This window comes from Nannobrachium achirus (genome assembly GCF_963921795.1).
Source record: "Nannobrachium achirus genome assembly, chromosome: 10".
Lineage (NCBI taxonomy): Eukaryota > Metazoa > Chordata > Actinopteri > Myctophiformes > Myctophidae > Nannobrachium > Nannobrachium achirus.
Genome location: NC_137819.1, coordinates 36,003,349 through 36,026,285, shown reverse-complemented (window position 1 = coordinate 36,026,285; position 22,937 = coordinate 36,003,349). Strand labels below are relative to the sequence as shown.

General features: G+C 42.0%; 2 protein-coding genes across 2 annotated transcripts; both read right to left on the bottom strand.

Annotated features, from left to right (window-relative positions):
- Positions 1-1,530: 1,530 nt before the first annotated feature.
- On the bottom strand, positions 1,531-9,523 carry LOC308293253 (elongation factor 1-alpha-like). The gene is made up of 8 exons (XM_080735698.1): positions 9,351-9,523; positions 8,520-8,672; positions 5,637-5,816; positions 5,094-5,390; positions 3,821-3,971; positions 3,143-3,399; positions 2,636-2,870; positions 1,531-1,953 (listed from the first exon to the last, which is right to left on the bottom strand). Exons 2-8 carry the CDS (start codon positions 8,661-8,663, stop codon positions 1,829-1,831), a joined length of 1,389 nt encoding a protein of 462 aa, XP_080591824.1. The 5' UTR covers positions 8,664-8,672; positions 9,351-9,523; the 3' UTR covers positions 1,531-1,828.
- A 134-nt stretch (positions 9,524-9,657) lies between these two features.
- LOC308293254 (elongation factor 1-alpha) lies at positions 9,658-13,991 on the bottom strand. The gene is made up of 8 exons (XM_080735699.1): positions 13,935-13,991; positions 12,950-13,106; positions 11,963-12,142; positions 11,487-11,783; positions 11,233-11,383; positions 10,738-10,994; positions 10,255-10,489; positions 9,658-10,117 (listed from the first exon to the last, which is right to left on the bottom strand). The coding sequence occupies exons 2-8, from the start codon at positions 13,091-13,093 to the stop codon at positions 9,996-9,998; spliced, it is 1,386 nt and encodes a 461-aa protein (XP_080591825.1). The 5' UTR covers positions 13,094-13,106; positions 13,935-13,991; the 3' UTR covers positions 9,658-9,995.
- Positions 13,992-22,937: the final 8,946 nt, after the last annotated feature.

The following is a 22,937-nucleotide window of genomic DNA, read 5'->3' as shown; positions in this document are numbered from 1 at the left end:
ACGTGAATGTTCCTGACATCACCTTGACAAATACCTTGGTTGGGACTTGGGGGGAAGCCTAGAAGCTTTAGGCTATACACAAAAAGGTTTGGCCACTTTTTTAGAAATGTGTTATTCAGTATTATGACCAGTTTTATGTATGCATTGCTTTTCTTATGTTTCAATTATTCTACTTGTCTACATGGCTCCTGCCATTGAGCTTTAAACTATGATGCCCCTTGCTTCCATTTTCATTTCTGATGAAAGATATGCTGTAATGCAATGATGAAAATGAAAGCAGCTGTTCATGCTGTTGTTAATTATCTTCATCTGCAGATCTATCCAGAACCAATTTGTCTACAATGTACCCTGGTTTAGATCAGCCCTGCCTTATAGATGTAGTCATGACCTGACCCTCCTTTGTCATATTTTCTGAGAATCAGAAATATTTCATACGCTTGTGTCTTACTTACTAAAGTGCAAGAGGCATGGTGACACAGGGTGGACTTTTCGGTCCTCAGACCATCATCAACACTGAATGGAAGATCTTTTTTTTTAAGATTTGTTTTTTATGCCTTTATTGATAGGACAGTAGACTGACAGGAAATGGGGAGAGAAAATGGGAGTGACACGCAGCAAAGGTCGTCGGGATCGGGACTCGAACCCGCGACACGCTGTCAGGAATCAGAGCCTATGTGGTATGCGCCTGGACCGGCAGGCCAGCGGGCGCCCCCATGGATCTTTTGTAAGTAAAATACTTTATTTTTGCACTCAAAGTCTCAATATTCGTCCCTTTATGCCCCTAGGCACTGTGTGTTTTGGTCTGTGTGGGTGGGTGTTTATGGGGTGTGTGTCTTAAATGTAAATTAAAACATTAAAAATGTTGTAAAATAAAGAGAAGAGAAGTAAGAAGCTAGAGAAGAGAAGTAAGAAGCTAATGCTTTGTAGAGTTCTGTTCGGTTTTGCCTATTTTGTTCTTCATCCGTGTGGTTTTGAAGCTTTTATATTCAATCCATTCTGTCCTGCTTCTACTACTTCTCCACAGATACCTGGTAGACAGTTCCGCCCTACTTTAAATATCCAGGTTGTATTAACCTATTGATTAACTGCTATGAATGTGAGACCAGTTGTCCGTAACTAAACTGTCACTGTCAACAGTGACAAACACAAGCACATACAAACACATGATGAGAGATCAAGTTCTTGTTTGTTTCAAACCTGGTTAATGCATAGGAGTGCTATGCTTGATTGATGACGTACTTTCCACCTCAACACTTCCCCTTTTAATTATTTATCCACTATAAAAAATATTTTAATTCGCTGATTTCGCTCAGCGTGAGTGATTATTCATGGGAGTGAAAGTGCTTTACTAGTAATAGTCCCTTGGGACATTTTATGATTGTGCTATTGTCTTCAATGTGCTTGCAGTGAGCTGTTCAGAGATACACCCTTCTGTGAGGATCTCAGCAAAGTATTAGTTAGAAAGGAAAGTATAACAGGTATCAAAAAAGTCAGAACAACTTCTTGATTTGGCAATGAATGATTCAAGAATTTATTTTTCTTTTGGTTTGGCATAATTATCATAATTATCGTATTCAACATAATCATGATTTTCCCGAAAGCAGACGGTTGGTTGAAACACAAGCCCTCCTTTCCTGCGGAAACTCTTGCGGTGGGTTTTGATCAGCATAAGCCAGTCCTTAAGTAGAGAGCCGTGCCACAGGGACGACGGTGGCGAGTGGACGGAGGAGGGCGGAGGAGGAAGATGAGACGGAGGAGGAAGATGAGGCACCGCCTGCCACGGCTGCGGCGGAGCCACGTCTGTCAGCTGGACGTCCTGCACGACAATTCATTTGGTCTTTGCGGCCTTCTGTGCAGACTTGGTCACCTTACCACCAGATGCAAGCTTCTTGTCCACAGCCTTGATGACGCCGACCGCCACGGTCTGCCTCATGTCACGCACAGCAAAACGACCTGGAACCGGGGGAGGAGTGGCAAAGGGAGGACACAGTCTTCATTAAATTCTGAGAGTGTACAAATGGAACCGAAATGGTCCATAATACTGAATAACAAAATATAACACTCAGGATTTTACAGTGTAAGAGGCCATTGAGTTAGGGTGCGTGTTGATGTTTCCGACGCGCATTACTCCGACATTGCGTTCGTCCGATTCTCCCCATTACTAAACCTATCCCTAACCCTAACTGCACGCGTAGCCACCTAGTCGGAGTAATGAGACATCTGACTGATGTGTGCTCCCTGTGTGGCGTTGTTCTGACGTGTCATTAGTCCGACGTTGTGTTCGCCGTGTTTCCCCATTAACTACCACGATCTCTAAACCTAAGCCTAAGCCTAACCCTAACCGCACGCCGGACTAATGGGACATCGGACAATCGAAATGTCCTGAGTTAATTCAGGGAGAGTGTTACTAAATGTTAGTGTATGTTAATTCTATTCAGGGCAATTATAATAACTTCTGTCTGACTGATCATTTCTAATTTGTTTAACTAGGATTCAATATGCACCTAGAACCTAGTATACTTGGTATGGATAGTCCTAGTGGATAACTGGACCTCTAGCCATGCTACCGTGGTGGGTGTTATACTTAACAGACTCAAGTGGGCTCTAAGGGACAGTTATGTAATAATGTACTCACCCAGGGGAGGGTACTGGGCAAAGCTCTCCACACACATGGGCTTTCCTGGCACCATGATGATGATAGCAGCATCACCGGACTTAAGGGCCTTGGGGTTGTCCTCAAGCTTTTTGCCGGAACGGCGGTCGATCTTCTCCTTGAGCTCGCTGAACTTGCAGGCAATGTGAGCAGTGTGGCAATCGAGCACAGGGGCGTAACCCTGGGCGATCTGGCCAGGGTGGTTCAGGATGATGACCTGTGGAGGGAGGAAGAGAGAGAGCACACGTGTTTGTTGGGAGGAGAATGGGAAACAGAAGAGGAGGTGAAGGAGGAAGAACCGGATTCGATTTTTACTTCAAACTTAAATCACATTAGATGAGACACAGTGACTCATAATCTTTTTCTACTCACTACTCCTGCAGGGTACTCTACTTTTTTCTTTTTTTATCATTTGTTGTCTTCTCAAACCTCTTCTCAAACCTCACCCCTTCCTTCTCTAGCTGTCATGTTCCTATTCTCGGGATTCACCTGGGCAGTGAAGTTGTCAGCCTGAATGGGAGGGTCGTTCTTGCTGTCGCCAGCCACGTTGCCACGACGGATTTCCTTGACGGACACGTTCTTGACGTTGAAGCCAACGTTGTCGCCGGGGGTGGCCTCGACCAGGGTCTCGTGGTGCATCTCCACGGACTTGACCTCAGTGGTCACATTGGAAGGGGCAAAGGTGACGACCATACCGGCCTTCAGGATGCCAGTCTCCACACGGCCCACGGGGACAGTTCCAATACCTGAGGGAGACGAAAGCCCAAATGAGAAGGATACAGCAGATGGGAGGCAAAGGAGAATGACATCCAGGATTCTACATAATGTGGATCCATAGACAGCGGTCCACTATCACTGCACATGAATGTAGAAGTAAAGCAAGAGAACGCCTTACATTAAATCTATATATGATGTCATTATGGGAAGACCGTGATAGAAGTAGAATATGTCATATATATGTTTCAGTTAAACTAGACTGTCCTGCCACAACTGAGAGAGAGAGAGTCTGTCTAAATGACATTGAATCATATTTTTATTTTAGAAAAAACTGTCTATCCATGGGATATTTTGTGCATTATTGGTTAAATCCAAAATAAATTAAGTATTGACCACGTAACATATACATCTTCAAATCAACCTCAATTAACTACTGTATGTTTACTTTACCGCCAATTTTGTAGACGTCCTGCAGGGGCAGGCGCAGGGGCTTATCGGTGGGTCGGGAAGGGGGCAGAATCGAGTCCAGTGCCTCCAGCAGCGTCACACCAGCGCCACCGCCCTCCTTACGCTCAATTTTCCACCCCTTGAACCAAGTCATCTGTTTCACAATGGAAATAATTTGGTGTTAGTTTAGTTTCTTCCTACATTCCAAGACAAGTTAAACTTTTGACCAGTTAAACGTTCAAATCTCTCAACATTTCACCTTGTCGATGGACTCGAGCAAGAGACATGTCTGATGTCATAACGGCAACGCTGAGCCATTTCCCATCACACTACACACATATTCCTACTGATAGGCTGTAAGTGTCAGAGAGAGACCCTGCAGAGACCTGGCATGTGATGTTCAAGGAATGACAACTACAACATGTTATGTAAGATATGTGTCAGAGAGGAAGAGGTGGTAAAATTGCAACCTTTCCTTTTTATGTCAATCCTCTTACTGCATTATCTACTGGTTATACATTATGGGATTGGCAGCAATTCCCCTCTTTTTTTCTTTTTGGTACTTTGGTACCAAGGTAAGACCAACGCAAAGTACTTAATATTACACCTTGAAGGGTGCTACAGAATAGTGTGTATAGTCTCAATGTACAGATTATTGATTTTCTTGATATTATACTGTTTAGATTGAGGATTGGTTCTTTGTTTACCTAGATCACTATTTCTATGCATTTGATGTATTACCTTGTGTTTTCCTTGCCTAATTTAAATTAGTCTGGATTGAGAGCGAAATTGTAAATTGTAATTTGAAGAACCAGGGACACCATCACACTGTCTTAATTTGCTCAATTAAGGTTTAGGATAATAGGCAGCATTTTGGTCAGGGATCTTCTTCAGGCATAGTATATGCCTATGAAAAGATCCTTGACCAAAACACTGTATAATAAATCTTTATCTTTAAGTATTTTATTCAGGACATTTTTTATATTTGAATACATATGCTGAGTTTTCGGGGGGGCTGTAAGAGTAACTTTAACAAACCATAAATAAATAACAATGATTATCTTTCACTATGCAAAGTAAAATGTTTTGTCAAAATTTTAAAAGCAACACAAATCTCCTGCTAATCATAATAAATTATGTAAAAAAATGTACACCACATTAATCTGTGTTCAAAGTTCTATACTTGGTTATTGAAAGGCCTGCTATCATGTTACATCTTCCTTTTTGTGACCCCGCTCAGATGAAAGGTCAAACTCAGCCCATAGTGTTTACTCACATTGCTGCTAGGCTCCAGCATGTTGTCTCCATGCCAGCCAGAGATTGGCACAAAGGCCACGGTGGCGGGGTTGTAGCCAATCTTCTTGATGTAGGCGCTCACTTCCTTGGTGATCTCCTCAAAACGCTTCTGGCTGTAAGGGGGCTCAGTGGAGTCCATCTTGTTGACGCCAACAATAAGCTGCTTCACTCCCAGGGTGTAAGCCAGCAGGGCGTGCTCGCGAGTCTGACCGTTCTTTGAGATACCGGCCTCAAACTCACCAACACCACCAGCGACGATCAACACAGCGCAGTCAGCCTTAATAGGAAAATATGAGTTGGAGCTTAGTGAGAATCTAGGTAGATTCAAGTCGGTTCTTGAATGACTAGGACAGCTTATATGAAATACTGAATGGAAACTCAATTGTCCATTAATGAAGTTCTAGCTATGGTCTGTACCTATGCGTCCTAACTACAGGCTACTTGTAATTGTTTCCAATTTAAGAAACAGAATACTGTGACTTGGTACAATATCATCCTAATGTATTTGAAATAAAGTGTTCACCTGAGAGGTACCAGTGATCATGTTCTTGATGAAGTCTCTGTGTCCGGGGGCATCAATGATGGTGACGTAGTACTTGGCTGTCTCGAACTTCCAAAGAGCAATGTCGATGGTGATACCACGCTCACGCTCTGCCTTCAGCTTGTCCAACACCCAGGCATATTTGAAGGAGCCCTTGCCCATCTATAGAACGATGATCACAATAGCAAGGAAATAAAAAATTGTAAAACAGGAAAGGCAATTAAATGGAAAGCTCCAGAACAAGAACAGTTTCTCCTCCCCCCCCAAAAAGCCTGAAATATTGTTTATTAAACTCCCATTCCACCATAGAGGAAGTAGATGAACCTAACTAGCCCCGAAAGAAAAAATAAATAAAAAAGGAGTGTTGGGAAATTCGAAAATCATTATTATACCAAACTATGTTAATTTTCCTCATTTCTAAATGGACAAATATTGGATAATTCTTAAAGGTGATACACCGTGAAATTTCACTTTTCCTATTTTAAAACCTTTTTTTGGGGTCCCACTAGCACCTTCTATCCTCACAAAGTCCCATTTCAGACCGATGTGTCTTTCTCTGGTTTTGAGAAGGCGAAGGTTAAAAGTATCCCACGGGTTCTCAAAACAGGCTGTTCAGATTTGCTGCCGATTGTGACGTCATCTGCCGATTGTGACGTCATCACAAAAAAAAAAAAAAAAAATTGGGGGGGGTGGCGCAGTTCAGGCCAAAGGTGGTACTGCAGCTGAAATGCTCTGAGAGCCATTCAAAAATGAGAGAGGCTCTCTATTCAGGAGTGGTAATTTAGCCTCAAACCTTTTGAAAAACGTTTTTGGGACATAAACAATATGACATAAATACTTTTTAAATGCATGGTGTATCACCTTTAAGTGCCTAAAATGCCAATATTAAAGGAGTAGTTCACCCCCAAAATGACTTTTTTTCTATTGATTACTCACGCCATGGAGACTAGAGTTCAATAATATTTTTAGTTTTTTGTCGCATTCCTGTGACAAAAATGTCATAACAATAAATTTACCCCCATTCGTTCCGGATGGGGACCCGTTTCGAAACGGGTCCCCATCCGGAATCAATGGGGTAAATTTACTCGAATCAAATTTTTGTCTTAGGAATGTGACAAAAAACAAAACATATTATTGAACTCTAGTCTCCATGGCGTGAGTAATCAATAGGAAAAAAATCATTTTGGCGGTGAACTACTCATTTAATTACTCTAGGCCAACCTTGCATACTACTAACATTATTTTCCCCACTGGATGCAGATTAAAGGTCCTGTTTTTTCTAACACATTGTCATTAGAAAGCAACTATAGCCCAGACTGTTATGATCTCTTGTCAGATTGAAAATAATTCAATTAGTGGTTTTGATACATCATCACTGTATATTTACATGTTAAATATAGATTTGTGCAACAATGGATGATATTCATATGTAGGCTATGTTTCTAGCCTAAATCTTTCATAAGAAAGAGATGTAATTAGTTGTGCAAGTGAAGTGAGGTAAGAAACCTTAGGAGGGCTTATAAGGAACCTCACCAATACATTTACTTAAACTTGAACTGTATAAACAAAACAAACAAAAGAAATACACAATTAAATTAGTTTGATGCATTATGCACTTTTAAAACTATAGAAACTATTATCAAGGCTACTTATGAGATATTTTCCTTATATAGCTTGTTACGTCTGTATGTAATTATTAGGCTTTTATTAAAGGTGCCTCCCAGAAACATGAATGTTCCAATATATTTGTACCTGAGTGGCACTGTGATGGATCATAACAACCTATTACTCAAGTCTGTTTCTTGTTCATTCTGTCTTTGTCTCTCTCTCTCTCTCTCTTGCCCTCCACTCTCGTTCAGAACAACAATTGATGTACTTTTGATCTTAATTATGCAGTATTACTTTATTTGTTTATTTATTTTTGTGTCAGCTTGTTGGCACTGGGAAAAAAATGTATGTGAAAAAGAAAACGTTACGTAATTGTGTCTGAATAATCCCGTAAGGGATGGGCTGCGAAAGGCAGCCAGACACGAAAATAAAATCATTCATTCATTCATTCATTGTACCAATAAGAAACAAATAACTCAGCCTGACAGTGATATTACACTGTATAGGCTATACATTCTCCATTTTCAATAGTTTTTATATTTTGACTCTTGCTTTGGCAATGTAAACATATGTTTTCTCATGCCAATAAATCTCCCTTGAATTGCACTGAAATTAGACTACTGGCTCTACTCAATTTTCAATTCAATTGAATTTCAATTCTAAGGAGCTTTATTGTCATGAGAAAACATACGATTACATTGCCAAAGCAAGTGTCAAAAATAAAATAAAACCCGTTGAAAAGGGGGAACATACAGGCCTATATACAGTTACTCATTGTTTAATAATAAATTGTGTATTTCTAGGCAAATCTATCTATTTTCCAATAGTCTGCTCATCCTATTTTCTTCCTTAAATATATTTTCATAAAATCATAACGGATCTGCACTTGCCTAGTTGATTGTGGTCCAATTTTAGCAGATAAATAATGGAGGAATCGTTTATGATCGAGTGGATTTGCGTTCCTATTTTAACTTTAAAATTGGTTTAAAAGTACGGGTCAATTCCTAGTTTCGACTATCTTCTTTTAACTACTTAATACAATGTAAAACTATTTATGATGTACATGTATTTTAAGTTTGGACCATTTAAGTGTCAGAGCATGCTTTGTCCAGTGGGTGGCACTCGTGTCAAGGCAATGACACAGCTTCCATTCACCACGCCCGTTTCTCTCATATGGCACTTTATACCGTACATTTACTTTAATGTATAATTACACATGGAATAATGGCCACGGATAGAAGGCCCATACAAACCAACCTCGGCGGCTTCCTTCTCGAACTTCTCAATGGTTCTCTTGTCAATGCCTCCACACTTGTAGATCAAGTGACCAGTGGTGGTGGATTTGCCAGAGTCGACATGGCCAATGACCACGATGTTAATGTGGATCTTTTCCTTCCCCATTTTGATTTACTGGAAAGAAAATACTTGAGTCAGTCATCGTGCTGTCTTTAGGGCCCAGCTTTTAATAACGCTATAACCCAGACACGTTCAATGAAAGAATGTTCTATCATATTCGATGCTGTCATGCGGGAGGGGGAACTGGTGACTCATGCACCATGTGCTCGGTACCGGCGTCCATGTTGAGTCGGTGATGCAGCGCCGCCATGTTGTCTGCAGCAGACACGCGCTCGGTGACCGAGCAGCCGGGTGAACGCGCGTGCATGCAACTCAAAGCCACTATATTGAGCAGAGGCGAAAATGGCTCGTTTGACTGACGCAATATCATACACTGATACAAATCTGATTCAAATGAATACACAAACACATCGCATTACCGATCTAAATGAAACACACGCTGTAAATGGAATATAATGGCTTGGATATACCGTTGTCAATAAGCAAGCATAGCAAACCGTTATTCAGCTTGACAAAGAGCACACAACATGGTTATGACAAGGCACAATAAACCTATACAAAGCTTAAGTCACTGATGTAGCTTTAAAACAAGCCATGTTTATACCAGCAGCAGCAGCCAACAAAAGCCCAATCCCATGAAAATCTCAGCCTTTAAAATACCACAGCCAACAACAAACGCACATATTTTAATAATCAGTATAGCCAAATTACAAAAGCCCAGATTTTACTGACCTGTGCCCAGAGACAGTTAACGGATTGTCCCTTAGACCGGAGGAAAAAAGGACAGAATATGATCTGGGATGAGTTTTTATAGCAAGCCGAGGGAGGGCTGTGCATTCTGGAGCTCTGCTGTCAGACTAGAATAAGGGTGCTATTGGCTGGTAAAGTGTGCCCCCACCAAGGCGATTGGACACTAAGGAACACTTCACTGTCACAGATAACATGTGGTTAAAAACAGCTGCAAGTTAGGGTGGACAAACCAAGGCTAGTCTGAGACAAAATCCTCACCTAAAAGCATAAGGAGAAAGGTAGGTCAGAATAATTTTTCAAATACTTTTATTAGTTACACCAGCAGCTTTTCTTTCCAAATTTGTGTGGCATCAACATCAAGAACAGTTCGAAACCATTTGCTGTAACTTAAACTTTAAACTGAAAAGTAGGCACTGTCATCTTGTTGATTCAGGTGAAGACGACGATGCCACAATGTTGTAAATTTTTCCAAGTTGTTGTTCCTTTCCTGCGAAAACTTTTTCGATGAGTTTTAATCAGCATTAACCAGTCCTTTAGTAAAGAGCTCAGGTTCTTTTTCTGGGAATCTTCGGCAGGTTGATAAGCTGCAGGCCCTCCAACCCGAGGGGCAGCTGACAAGAACAGAATTCACTTCTTAGCGACCTTCTGTGCAGACTTGGTCACCTTGCCACCAGTAGAAAGCTTCTTGTCCACAGCCTTGATGACACCAACAGCCACCGTCTGCCTCATGTCACGCACAGCAAAACGTCCTGTTGGAGACAGGGGAAAAGTTAGAATAGGGAGAGCGACATGTACCCAGTTAGGTCGATTTCTTGCTACTGCTTAACAGGTGAAGTGTACATGCAGCAATAACCAGATGTGATGTGTACACACAGCAATAACTTACCAAGGGGAGGGTACTCGGAGAAGCTCTCCACGCACATGGGCTTCCCAGGGATCATGTCAACAATGGCGGCATCACCAGATTTCAGGGCCTTGGGGTTGTCCTCAAGCTTCTTGCCGGAACGGCGGTCGATCTTCTCCTTGAGCTCGCTGAACTTGCAGGCAATGTGAGCAGTGTGGCAATCGAGCACTGGGGCGTAACCCTGAGAGATCTGGCCAGGGTGGTTCAGGATGATGACCTGTGGAAACAAAGTCAAGTGGTTAGATAATGTACAAATTTTAGTCATTTGTTAGAGGTAGTGCAAGTGATATAGAAGTTAGTTAAAGCTCTATAAAGAATTCACATCTTATAGTTATCTTTAAGTGAGGACATAGTAAGCGGAAAACGGGACAACAAAAATTAAGCGGCTTAATTGGTACCCTTTCCTGATTACCACCAGAACATTGCCCCATTTAACATTTTTAAGTAATACATCTTGCCACCAACCTGGGCAGTGAAGCTGCCAGCCTGAATGGGAGGGTCGTTCTTGCTGTCGCCAGCCACGTTACCACGACGGATTTCCTTGACGGACACGTTCTTGACGTTGAAGCCAACGTTGTCGCCGGGGCCGGCCTCGACCAGCGTCTCGTGGTGCATCTCCACGGACTTGACCTCAGTGGTCACATTGGCAGGGGCAAAGGTGACGACCATACCGGCCTTCAGGATGCCAGTCTCCACACGGCCCACGGGTACAGTTCCAATACCTGATGACAACAGTTTATACATTACACAAGAAATTAGTACCGAGTGTCACCGTGCACATTATATTTTCACTTTATGCCCATTTAGGCCCGACCTATGTTTTCTGAAAAACGTCAATTATTCAAACGTACAAAAACAAATATGTTGCTACATACAAATATGTTGCTACATACTGTACAACCCCAATGTGTGTTCCCAGCCTGAATGGAATAACTTAATAGCATATCAGAAAACACTTACCGCCAATCTTGTAGACGTCCTGCAGGGGCAGACGGAGGGGCTTCTCAGTGGGGCGGCTGGGAGGCAGGATGGCATCCAGAGCCTCAAGCAGGGTGGTTCCGCTGCCATTGCCTTCCTTGCGCTCAACCTTCCAGCCCTTGAACCAAGCCATCTGTTGTACAAGGGAATAACTTAGTGTTAGCTTCTTCCTACATTCCAGGACAAGTCATTTTAGTTTTAAGACAAGTTAATCTTTTTAATCTCTAAAATGTTACCTTTTCACTGGCCTCCAGCATGTTGTCTCCATGCCAGCCAGAAATTGGAACAAATGCCACGGTGGCGGGGTTGTAGCCGATCTTCTTGATGTAGGTGCTCACTTCCTTGGTGATCTCCTCAAAACGCTTCTGGCTGTAAGGGGGCTCAGTGGAGTCCATCTTGTTGACTCCAACGATGAGCTGCTTGACTCCCAGGGTGAAGGCCAGCAGGGCGTGCTCGCGGGTCTGACCGTTCTTTGAGATACCGGCCTCAAACTCACCAACACCACCAGCGACGATCAGCACAGCGCAGTCAGCCTGAACATTTAAAAAAACATTTGTCATTAGAACAGTGCTCATCTGAAGTGCACAGCTCCTACCACTGAAAATAAACAATGACACCCAAGCAATATCCTTGTGCATTAACTCCTTACTACTAAACTAAAATAAATGATTTAAGCACAAATGTTTCAACAGGTTTAAGGGTTTGTCGTCACCTGAGAGGTACCGGTGATCATGTTCTTGATGAAGTCTCTGTGTCCGGGGGCATCAATGATGGTGACGTAGTACTTGGCTGTCTCGAACTTCCAAAGAGCAATGTCGATGGTGATACCACGCTCACGCTCGGCCTTCAGCTTGTCCAACACCCAGGCATATTTGAAGGAGCCCTTGCCCATCTGTAGTGGTAAGTAAACAGGTTTGATCATTAACTAGGCTGATCAAAATCATGCACCAGAATAAAACTACAATAAATAATCTGTCAAGTTGACGTTGAATTCAGTATACACAGCATCACATTCAAATGTTTTCTCCATCACTACATAATTATGGCAGTCATTCCAAGTATTTTTTGAATTCTAACATGAGCACATGTCAATGGGGTACTGGTTAGGGCTTCACCTGGACCAAATCTTTTTTAACTGGCTTTGATTACCATCACCTTGCAATAAAACCAGCTGGATGACAGGATGGCAACGTTTCCATAGACTAGACATTACTGTAAATAATTCTCTAAATTACAATATAATTTCGGAGAAATCTGTTCATAGAACAATATCTCATTAGCACAAATTCTCATTTTACTCATAACATAGCCCCCGATTGGTAGTAACATTTCCCATAGTTCTTAGTACAAAAGCCAGCTGTAGAAAAATACTGTGAAATGCCAATTGTTAAAGTATAAACATGTTCAAACTTCTAATTTCATTCAATCAAGTTCCAAGTGTATAAAAGTGGTAAAACTGGTTTAAAAGTAATCATATCCAGACAGGCTTGAGGCCTGGGGCTGCACTGAACAAAGTGCACCGCCAGTTAACGCGCTGCTCGCGCAAGCCCCACCCCACTTGCGCGCACTCGATACCCAACAGTCCCACACCCTTGTGCCGGGCTACTGGGTACAGAAAAAGGCATGCTGGCGTCGCCATCTTTAATTTTAAAGTGTTGCAAACTTTGACACAGCGAATCGAGATAAAAAGAGCGCTTACCTCAGCGGCTTCCTTCTCGAACTTCTCGATGGTTCTCTTGTCAATGCCCCCGCACTTGTAGATCAAGTGGCCGGTGGTGGTGGACTTGCCGGAGTCGACATGGCCAATGACCACGATGTTAATGTGAAGCTTTTCCTTTCCCATTGTTGCTTAGTTTCTGTAAAAAGGGGGGAAAGGCCCATTGAGTTTCATTTACACAACCGCCACACATACTCGCTTTCATTACGGTTAACTAACAGACAATATCCCGTTAGTTGGCAGCCATGTCACAGCATTTGACCGATTCACTTGTAAAAACGTACAAAAAAAACAAGCCACCCAAAGCCATTGGCACGTTTTAAATGATAAAACAGGGCTCAATACGTGGATGAGTAAATGTTCTAGTTTACGGGGAGGGAGGGGTGAGTCACAAACAAGTGGTCGCTAGCGGACTGCTAGGCCTCAGTCGGCGACAGGCCAGGCGAGACACGTGTTACTTCATGGGCCACGTCGTTTTAAGTTACACAAAGATTCCTAAATATTCACACCACATACCGGACCCAACACTTGTCACGTATGACTTTATGCAGTAACAGTTGTTCAGAGTTTAGAGGAAAGACATTCCGTTTAAGCATCCTCTTGTTCATCGCTTCCAAAAGCGCCTTTGTTCCATTTCCCACTGTCTCCCCTCCCCCATTTTAGCGGTTTTCCCCACAAATCTTACAACACATAACTACTCAAATCAAACTACACAATAATCTCCCGGTGTTCTCGTTGTTAACAGTTTAAAGAAAAAGTTAAGGAGAAAAATAAAATCACGTCCATTCAAAGCCACAGGTTAATTTAACCATTACATAACCGAGAAGTCCACAAGTTTAGGAAAAGAAACAACCAAAAACATTACGTTTCACAAAATCGTCTAAAAGTCGCCCGGGAACGACACGCCAACAGATAAAAGCTTCCAATCACGCTCCAATTAAAAATAGCATCATCATGGCAGACTCACCGGTGTTACTAGTTATTCACACGGCCACAGCAGCTGCCCCTAGCCAGGTAACAGAAAGAGGAAGACAAAATGCTAGAGATGCAGCTTTTATACACGGGGAGGCGGCCACGGCAGGGAGCACCCCCCTCAACCCAACCCGCAAATCACACACATTCCTCACAAAAACGTCATCACGTCGTATGACCCGAAACATGTCACTTTCGGCATTTTATTACGCAAAATTAAATACATCTTCATGTACATGCCACAAAGTAAACGGATAGCTTTTTGTGGGTCATGGATTAGAACATGTATACAACAGAACTACACAACTGAATGTTGTTAAACTACTTTTTGGCTTTATTTTACCCTCACTTCCTTGTTGTTCTTCTATTGATGTTGTTCTAGAACGTCGATGATCAGCTGATCTCTCAACGCTTGAGGAGACCACTCTGATTATATGGAATTCATGATTTTCCATCTGACTGATAGAGTGGTTTATTTTATTTTATTTGCGGTTCAACAATTTTCCACTCCAATGAAATTGAGTTGTTTAGATATGACTGATCAAATCATTATACTTCCCTACAAGCCTTGGGGAGTGTTGTCAATAAGCCATTATGTGTATCTGGCAGGGTCTATAAGCAGCTTGCCTTGTAGACGCCTCAGACTAGTAATTCTCCAGATGACCCCTCCAGTCTATATAACAAGATTATCGAAATCCTGAACATTAAGTTAACAGTGCAGTTACCGTTGTTTCTAGTCTACCATATTATAGGCATTCACACTGATCAGTTTATGAATTTTGAATACTTAATTACTAGTCAGAAATGTAAAAAGCATGATGGTGCAGTAATAAGACATTTAGGCACATTTCATTCATTTCACTCAAAACCATTGTAGACAAGGTCAAAATGAATTATCCATTATGCCTACAGAAGATGGAGAGATTGTTGTGCAGACTTTCTTGGCTTAGGCCTATAATAATTTTCTTTCAGGTGGACACAGAATACCTTTAACATACATAGTGCACACTCATAACACTCATAGTGCAATTGGGATGCCTTGCTCAAAGGCAGTTAATGGATGGAATTTGTTGAGTTAACCAGTCAGAGTCACAGTGACTATAAAATAACAAAATAAAATGTAAATGTTTAGTGGACTGCACCCCCGTTGAGAGATGAGAGATAAGGGGCAGAAGGTCAAATTAGGCAGCCTGTAGCTTGCTCTTCGCCAGCACAGTGTGATACCCGATATACATAGGCAGCTGGAATCACTGCGCTGAGTGTCTCTGGTCCTCCTTGCAACACAGACAGACACACACACATGCACAGGCACGCATGCACGTACATGCACAGGCACGCACGCACGTACACATGCACACATACTCTCTCACAGTGCTGCTATGAGTACTACTGACAGTGACGGACACTTAGTATACACCACAATACAAACATACACAGTCTTTTCTGTCATGCAGTTCAGGTAACAGGCACTCCAGATTGGCAGTTGCTGCTTTCAATCTAGTACTCACTGTGTGAGAGAGAGACAGAAAGATGGACAGAGAGAGGAAGGGAGAGAGAGAGCAAAGGGGAGGGGGTGAAGGGGAAATAAGGAGGGAGACATAAACAGATAGCAGTGTAGAAACAGAAAGGTGCGTATACTGTATGACAAGCTGTTTCTATCTCCCGTCTTTAAGAACAAAATGAAGACAACACGTGCTGACAGCTGAGGTACAAAGGAATGCAGCGGAGCCACCTGAAACAAACTGGAGGAAGTGGAGAATGGACACATTCAATGTAAAGGTAATGTGTAGTGCGTTTGCAAATCATGCAAAATATTGCAGGAATTTAGTTAAAGTGATCCCTGGCTAATACGACAAATATGCCTTAATACATTATAATTGTCCTCTATAACTGCAAAGTAAAATTAAAAACAACTTAAATATTTTATTTCTTCTAGAAATAGCTAATCTTTCACTCAACAGGGGAAATGCCCGTCACAAGTTGATGATGTCATAAATGTCATGTGTGATCTATCCCTATGGAATTTATGGCATGCATGTGAAAATAAAAACGAACTTAATATTTACTATGGTTAATATGAGCATCAAATCAATATTTCAAATGTGTTTTTTGCACATGCATGCCGTAAATTCCATAGGGATAGATCACACATAACATTTATGACATCATCAACTTGCGACAGGCATTTCCCCTATTGAGTGAAAGATTCGTTATTTCTAGGAGAAATACAATATTTAAGGTGTTTTTAATTTTACATTGTAGTTATAGAGGACTATTATAATGTATTAAGGCATATTTGTCGTATTAGCCAGGGATCACTTTAATACCCATGTCAACAGTAGGTAAAGTCCATGTCCTAATTATGGTAATTATATGGATTCAGGTACAGCAGCTACTATATACAGCAATGACTGAGTTGGAGGTAACGGCTGAGCAATTACCTCAAAGCTACTTATTTTGACAGACAAATGACAGAGGGCCTCAGGTAAAACTGGAGGCCAGACACAGTCTGAAGATAACTTACAACTTCTTAAGAAACATACCTGCAGGCACTTTAACAAGGAGGTTTGACCTTAGTTATTTGTTTATGTGGAGAGGTGTCAACTGGTGTTAACAGGTGCAGGGAGCTAAAATAACGGAAAAGGGCTAGAAAGGAAAGAGGAAAGGGGCATAAAGAGAGATGTTTATCTTTACAGAGAGTGAGGAAAAGGTGACACTGGAAATAGTTTGTCTGGTTAGCCAGAGTGACAGGGAGAGGCATGCCAGCCTACAGAGAGGTGGGGCATAACATTGGCAGTAGACCAGAGTGAGCTCACTCACAGTGTCCTGGAGGGCAAGCAGGCAGGAAGGCACGCCAAGCACGCACGCACGCACGCACGCACGCACGCACACACACACACACACACACACACACACACACACACACACACACACACACACACACACACACACACACACACACACACACACACACACACACACAAGAACAGGAAGGTCGCAGTGGAGTGGTTAGGGGTGGGGGTTAACTTGAGCAATGAGTTTGGCCAACCGACTCTCTCACACACACACACACACACACACACACACACACACACACACACACACACACACACAATTCAATTTTCAATTCAAAGGGCTTTATTGGCATGAGAAAACATATGTTTACATTACCAAAGCAGAAGTGTACACAAGGATCTCAATACAATACAATCAAAACAAAATATGTACAATTGATGGGAGTTTTCATGTATCAAGGTTACTCAATGCAGACAGTGCAGGGATATTATTATACACAATGATTAGTAGTCTTTAACATAGTTGAGTTCCATTTGATATATTTTATCACAGCAGCTCACGAATCTTGCTGCTGTGTTTGCACATTGTTGTACATCACCCAGCAGATATGGGAGTTTTTTGTTTTGTTTATCATTGGTCACTCTCCTTGGGTGGTTATGATCTGTGGGAAGTATGTGTCTCTGATGTCTTAGTACAGTGGACAGGCGGTTAGGAAGTGTAGCTCAGTTTCCACTTCATCAGTTTACACGCACACACGCACGCACACGCGCGCACACACACACACACACACACACACACACACACACACACACACACACACACACACACACACACACACACACACACACACACACAGGGCATATGCTTTCCCTGTCACTATTATACTCAGCATGCCTGATAGGCCACACCACGCACCAGCATTCAACATCACACAACCTTTGTTCCCGAGCTTAACTTCACAGGTATTGGAAAAGTTGATAAGATACTCATGACTTGTTTCTCACAATCAAACTGAGAGACAGATTGGCACATTCAGAAGCTTCACTGTGTGCAAACTATGTCAACTAATAAATGTTTCCATACCACAGCAAAACGGATTATTTTTACAGTAGTTTTTGTTTAGGTAACTTTAGTTGTTACATTGTTGTCTGGTCAGGAGTTATGTTCAACAGCTGTAGTAGTGATGCGTGCTGGGGGTTTCGCGTGTGAACCGTGACGTGTGAGTCTCGACAACCTGAATGGCAGCTCTTCCTGGCAGGACGTCAGTGATGAGTCATTGAAGGGTGGTGGTTATAGCAACCAAAATGCAGGCGACATAAATACGTACTACTGGCTGTAGTAGTTTATCCCCACCCTTTGTGTGTGAATGGGGCTGATGTGTATTATAATACACCAACAAGCATATGGCAGAATTATAATCAACAACCAAAATCACCTTCATTTATCAGTTACTATTTTACAGTGTCATCTTTTGGCTTACATTCTTATCAATATCCACTTACGTCAACATAATAAATGTTCAGAAGACAGATTCTCAGTACAAGCAAAATAGCAAACAATAGTAAGTAGTGCTATATACTCTTATAACTGTAGTGCTGTGCCCAGTGCCACAGTAATCATGTGGCCTTAGAATGATCTTTTAAGACAAAAGTGCTTGGATAAGAAATAGAGGACAAGAGAAAAGAGGTATGAGGATACCATCATACTGTCGCTTTCGGACAGAAACCTGGTATCTCGTGCATTGTTGTTCATAAATTACCTACCGTACTTCGTCACACTACAGTATGATGGCGCGTTTTTTAAGTAAAAATGAGGGTGGTTCAGTGTTCATGGGTTTTTATGATTAAACAAGAACTTGAGACAAAATACATTTGGCTCCATTGGAACACAAGTCTACTTTCTGGCCTTGACAGCCCAAAGATCCAAACAGAAAAGTTGTATCTGATTGCATTTAACGACATTAAATTCACTTTGCCACTCACTTTGTTACTCAATTCGCCATTCACTTCATGCATGCGCATACCCTCTATTATGTGCATTGCGACCATAGGTTGCAGTTTAGTTGCGACCATATAGGTCGCAGACTCGCAGTTTAGTATGTGAACGGTCACAGCTTGTCCGTATGTATCTCTGTCTAAAGGTGTCTACACACCAAACAGCCTACAGGAGACTCCTTCTGACTGTACACAGACTGCAAAGAACTGCAAAAAACTAAGCACTTATTTTTTTTTTTTTTTTTTTCAGACGACGCCGACTGTAGTTACTGTATGGCAGTGGTGCCAGGTCTGCTCCTTATAAGCAACGTTGATCCTGTTTTCCTATAATGTTGCTAGTTGTGGTGGGTTGCTTTTGTTTGGGCTTGTTTCTGAAGTGTAGTTGCTTATTTGGCCTTGCTTTCAACATTATTTTATAAAATAACTAATGTAATAGAGTTCAGAGGTGAAACTGGTCGCGCTTTTGGGCTTATTTTTATAGACCTGGTCGCGTATTTCACTCACAGAATCTGGCAACCCTAACCCGGCCGGAGGCAGCTCTGTTCTCCGTGCAGAGGAGGAAAAAAAAGAAAACAACAACACGGGCACTTGATGGACTATTACTAGCCTAGTAAGCCTACTACTAGCTTTGCTTTGGATCCGATTGGAATAGGAATTGAGAGTTGAGATTGAGAATATGGTATTTAGTAAAAATATGCGACGGGAAAATGTCTCTGGCTTGTTTTGGCTTGGTTTTGGAGCAGTAGTAAACTATTCTACAACTCCCTCAATCTTACCGACGGCGAGGGGCGACTGAACAAAACTGAGCAAGTCCAGTTTTCCAGTTTTCGGTCGATAAGGTTCCCGACCCGCTGCCGAAAACCTGACGATGAGCTCCCGTTCGGCAACAGACGCTTTCCGCCGCCTTCCGCCGCCGAATCGTCGCCGAATCTGTGCGGTTAAAAGTGGCCTTATGACGCCTGACACTGTGGTTCTATGGGTTTGTCGCTCTGACATCATCTCTGACGTCACTGTGATGTCAGGGGAACCACTCTTAACATAATGGGTTTGCTGCTCTGACATCACGCTTTGGCTTCACTGTGATGTCACACTAACGGAATCCCTTTTATGCCCATATATGGAGTTCCTTGATGTCATCAATATTAAGCCCATTTCTAACAGGACTTCATATGGGAATGCCCATATATGTAGGCCACATCGGCCACCACACTAACTGCTGGTTCTACAGACAGGGATCTCCATGTATGGGCATAAAAGGGTATGATGTCAGATGTCATACATCATAGGACTTTCACATAACGAATAACTGAGTAAGCATGTTTGGGCTCTTACAGCATATCTCCATATACAGTACATGGATCTCCATACAGTATATGGATACCAGGGGTCTCCATATATGGGTAACTGGTCCGATATACATCACTGGCCAGATGGCCAAAAATTGGCGCGACCTTTAGGGCGAGGTTGAATGTCACCCTGAGGCGTCTTACTAGTATACATTTTAGATAGAAGGGTTATAGGGTGCATGATGATGACAAGTTCATTCAAGTTTATACAGGCAGACCTTATAGGACTGTCAATCACATTACCAAGTCAATATAGGGTGAATGCAAATCCCATCCTACCCAGAAGCAAAGTGTAAAATACAGAGTACATTTGCAACACAGAGAAGGCCCTCCTCCGTCTCCTGTCCCCTGTGGCAATCACATCGTAAGCAAACAGCACAAGATAGCAGATGTTCCCTTTTAGTGACAGATCTAATTGTCTAGATGGGTCTCGGGCTGAGAGTTAAAAGAGAGTTAAGAAGAACATTTTAACACTTGCAGAGTGGGTTGCAACAACCCACCATACTGTAGGAAGACTCACACCTCAGCCTGGGGCATTGCCCCAGGCTGATAAACAAATATGTATAAAACGATTATGTCAAAGATGTGGAGGGAGTGGAGAAAACAAGAATCCATGCATGAATGTATTCAGGAAAAAACATAACAGTTTGTAGGCCTACTTGAGCACCACATAGGTAATATAAAAACAGAGAATCAAGATTATGGTAAAATAATTTATGTTTGAAAGAAAGGGGTAATCATCTCTAAGTTTAATCAAATAAATAAAACAAAACAAACATGAGTGAATGTATCGTTTCAGGACATAATAAATGAAAGGGCTCTTGGTCGATAAAACTGGATCAGCACTCCTCAGACAGGCTTGATTAACAAGGCCCAGTGGTCTGCTTTATTTTGAGGGGGAATGCAAAACCAGAGAATCAGCAGCCATTGCTGTGCTTCTCCTAATAGTTTTATTTCCGTACATTTGACGATGTGAAATTGTTCTGCATGAACATGCAGACAACATTTCTTTCTAATTCATTTGCAAATGAATTAGAAAGAAACTGAAAAAGACTATATTGTTTACATGTAATTTCTTAAATATCTTAAAGGAGTAGTAGGAATAGTAGGCTTTGTTCTATTGATTACTCACGCCATGGAGATTTGAGTTCTATAATATGTGTTGGTTGCATTCCTAAGACAAAAAACATATAGGCCTCTGGCCTACAATAAATGTATCCCCACTGATTCCGGATGGGGACCCAAATGCATTTGGGAGTGGGACTGGGTCCCCATACTATACATTGTTGAGCGGTGGTCACAACGCTCCTATACGTGGCCGTGTGTGTGGGTCTGTCTGTCTGTCTGTCTCCGTGTCCGTAGCCTGCAGTAACCTTTTCTGACCACACATGTTAAGGGAGGGGCGCTGTTGCACACACACACACACACACACACACACGCGCGCGCACACACACACACACACACACACACACCACCGCTCAGTTCACACGAGTGTGATTTTTGTCTTATGCCGACAAATACAAAAAAAAACATGATTTAACTCAAGTCTCTATGGCGTAAGTAATCATAGAAAATTAGAAAACGTAATTTTTGGGGTGAACAACTCCTTTAATAACAGGGTTTACCACACAATTAGTAGCCTAAAGGGTATTTGTTTAACTTGGTATTAAAAAAAGGTCGGACAGTTTAGATTAGAAATGCTCTGAAAAACATGGGTTGCAATTTATAATGTAACTGCATGATGACCAGTAGTAGCTGATAAGGAATGAGTCTGTGCATGCTCCACATTTTACAGTCTTGTAAACTCATGGGTAAACCCGCCTTAACCAGGGGGGGAATAGTGTTATTTTGGCGAGAATAATCTAGAGTAGCACTCGACTCTGCATAATCTGTGGTGGAATGATAACACTGGGGCATAAACCGGATATAAATTACTGGAAAGTACACAGGACCTGCGCATAGAGTTATAATATATCGGATCTGCGCAATGAAAAACCAGACGGAAAGCTGACGCGGTGTGCCATGGCATACATAACAGGAACAGTAAAAAAAACAAAACAAAAAACACCCCCACACACGACTGACCCTGGTCATGTACATCCGGATCACTAAAATCTGATGCAAGTTCCACTAGCCTATCAAGAGCCGCCCAACATAATAGTCATCTACCCAGCTAACGCTACCTGCTGGATGCAGAAAGTATGATACTGTAACAGTGGACCCCGGTGCCCTCTGGTGGCCATTTAGGCATATAGCCTTTTAAGCACAGGGCCCATTGGGTTTTGATGCCATAAATGCATTAACTCATTTTACCAGCCTATTCTGAACTTACAGTGTACATCTATTATATTGATAGAATTTCATTGAATTCTATTAAGCCATATTGGGATATTGCGACCAACCAGAGAAACACAACTTTAATGTGGTTTTCTTTGTGTCCCACGTGAACACTTTTGTGATGTTTTACGCATGACGCGTTGCAGGGATTTGTAGAGGTGACCAGTGCTATGTTCACACATGTCCCCCAAACAATGAAAGCAAAGCATCTCGACCCTGCTGCGGGAATTCCATACAAAACTGCTGGCAACAGAGAACACAGGGATGAGAATTTGGCTCATTGGAACACTTTCCATGTACATGGCCTTCTAGAGTTGAGCATGACTGCAGTTGAAGAGCCTACTTCTGCATTTCACTAAGTGCTTTACTAAACAAGTGATTGAGCAGCACTGTAAACAAAAGCAAAATGTGTAATAGGATAATAGCATGACAACACAAATCTAAAATAAATAATAGTATATAATTTTGCTACGAAGCGAATAGTAATGCAAGAAGATGGGCACGCACACACACACGCACACACAA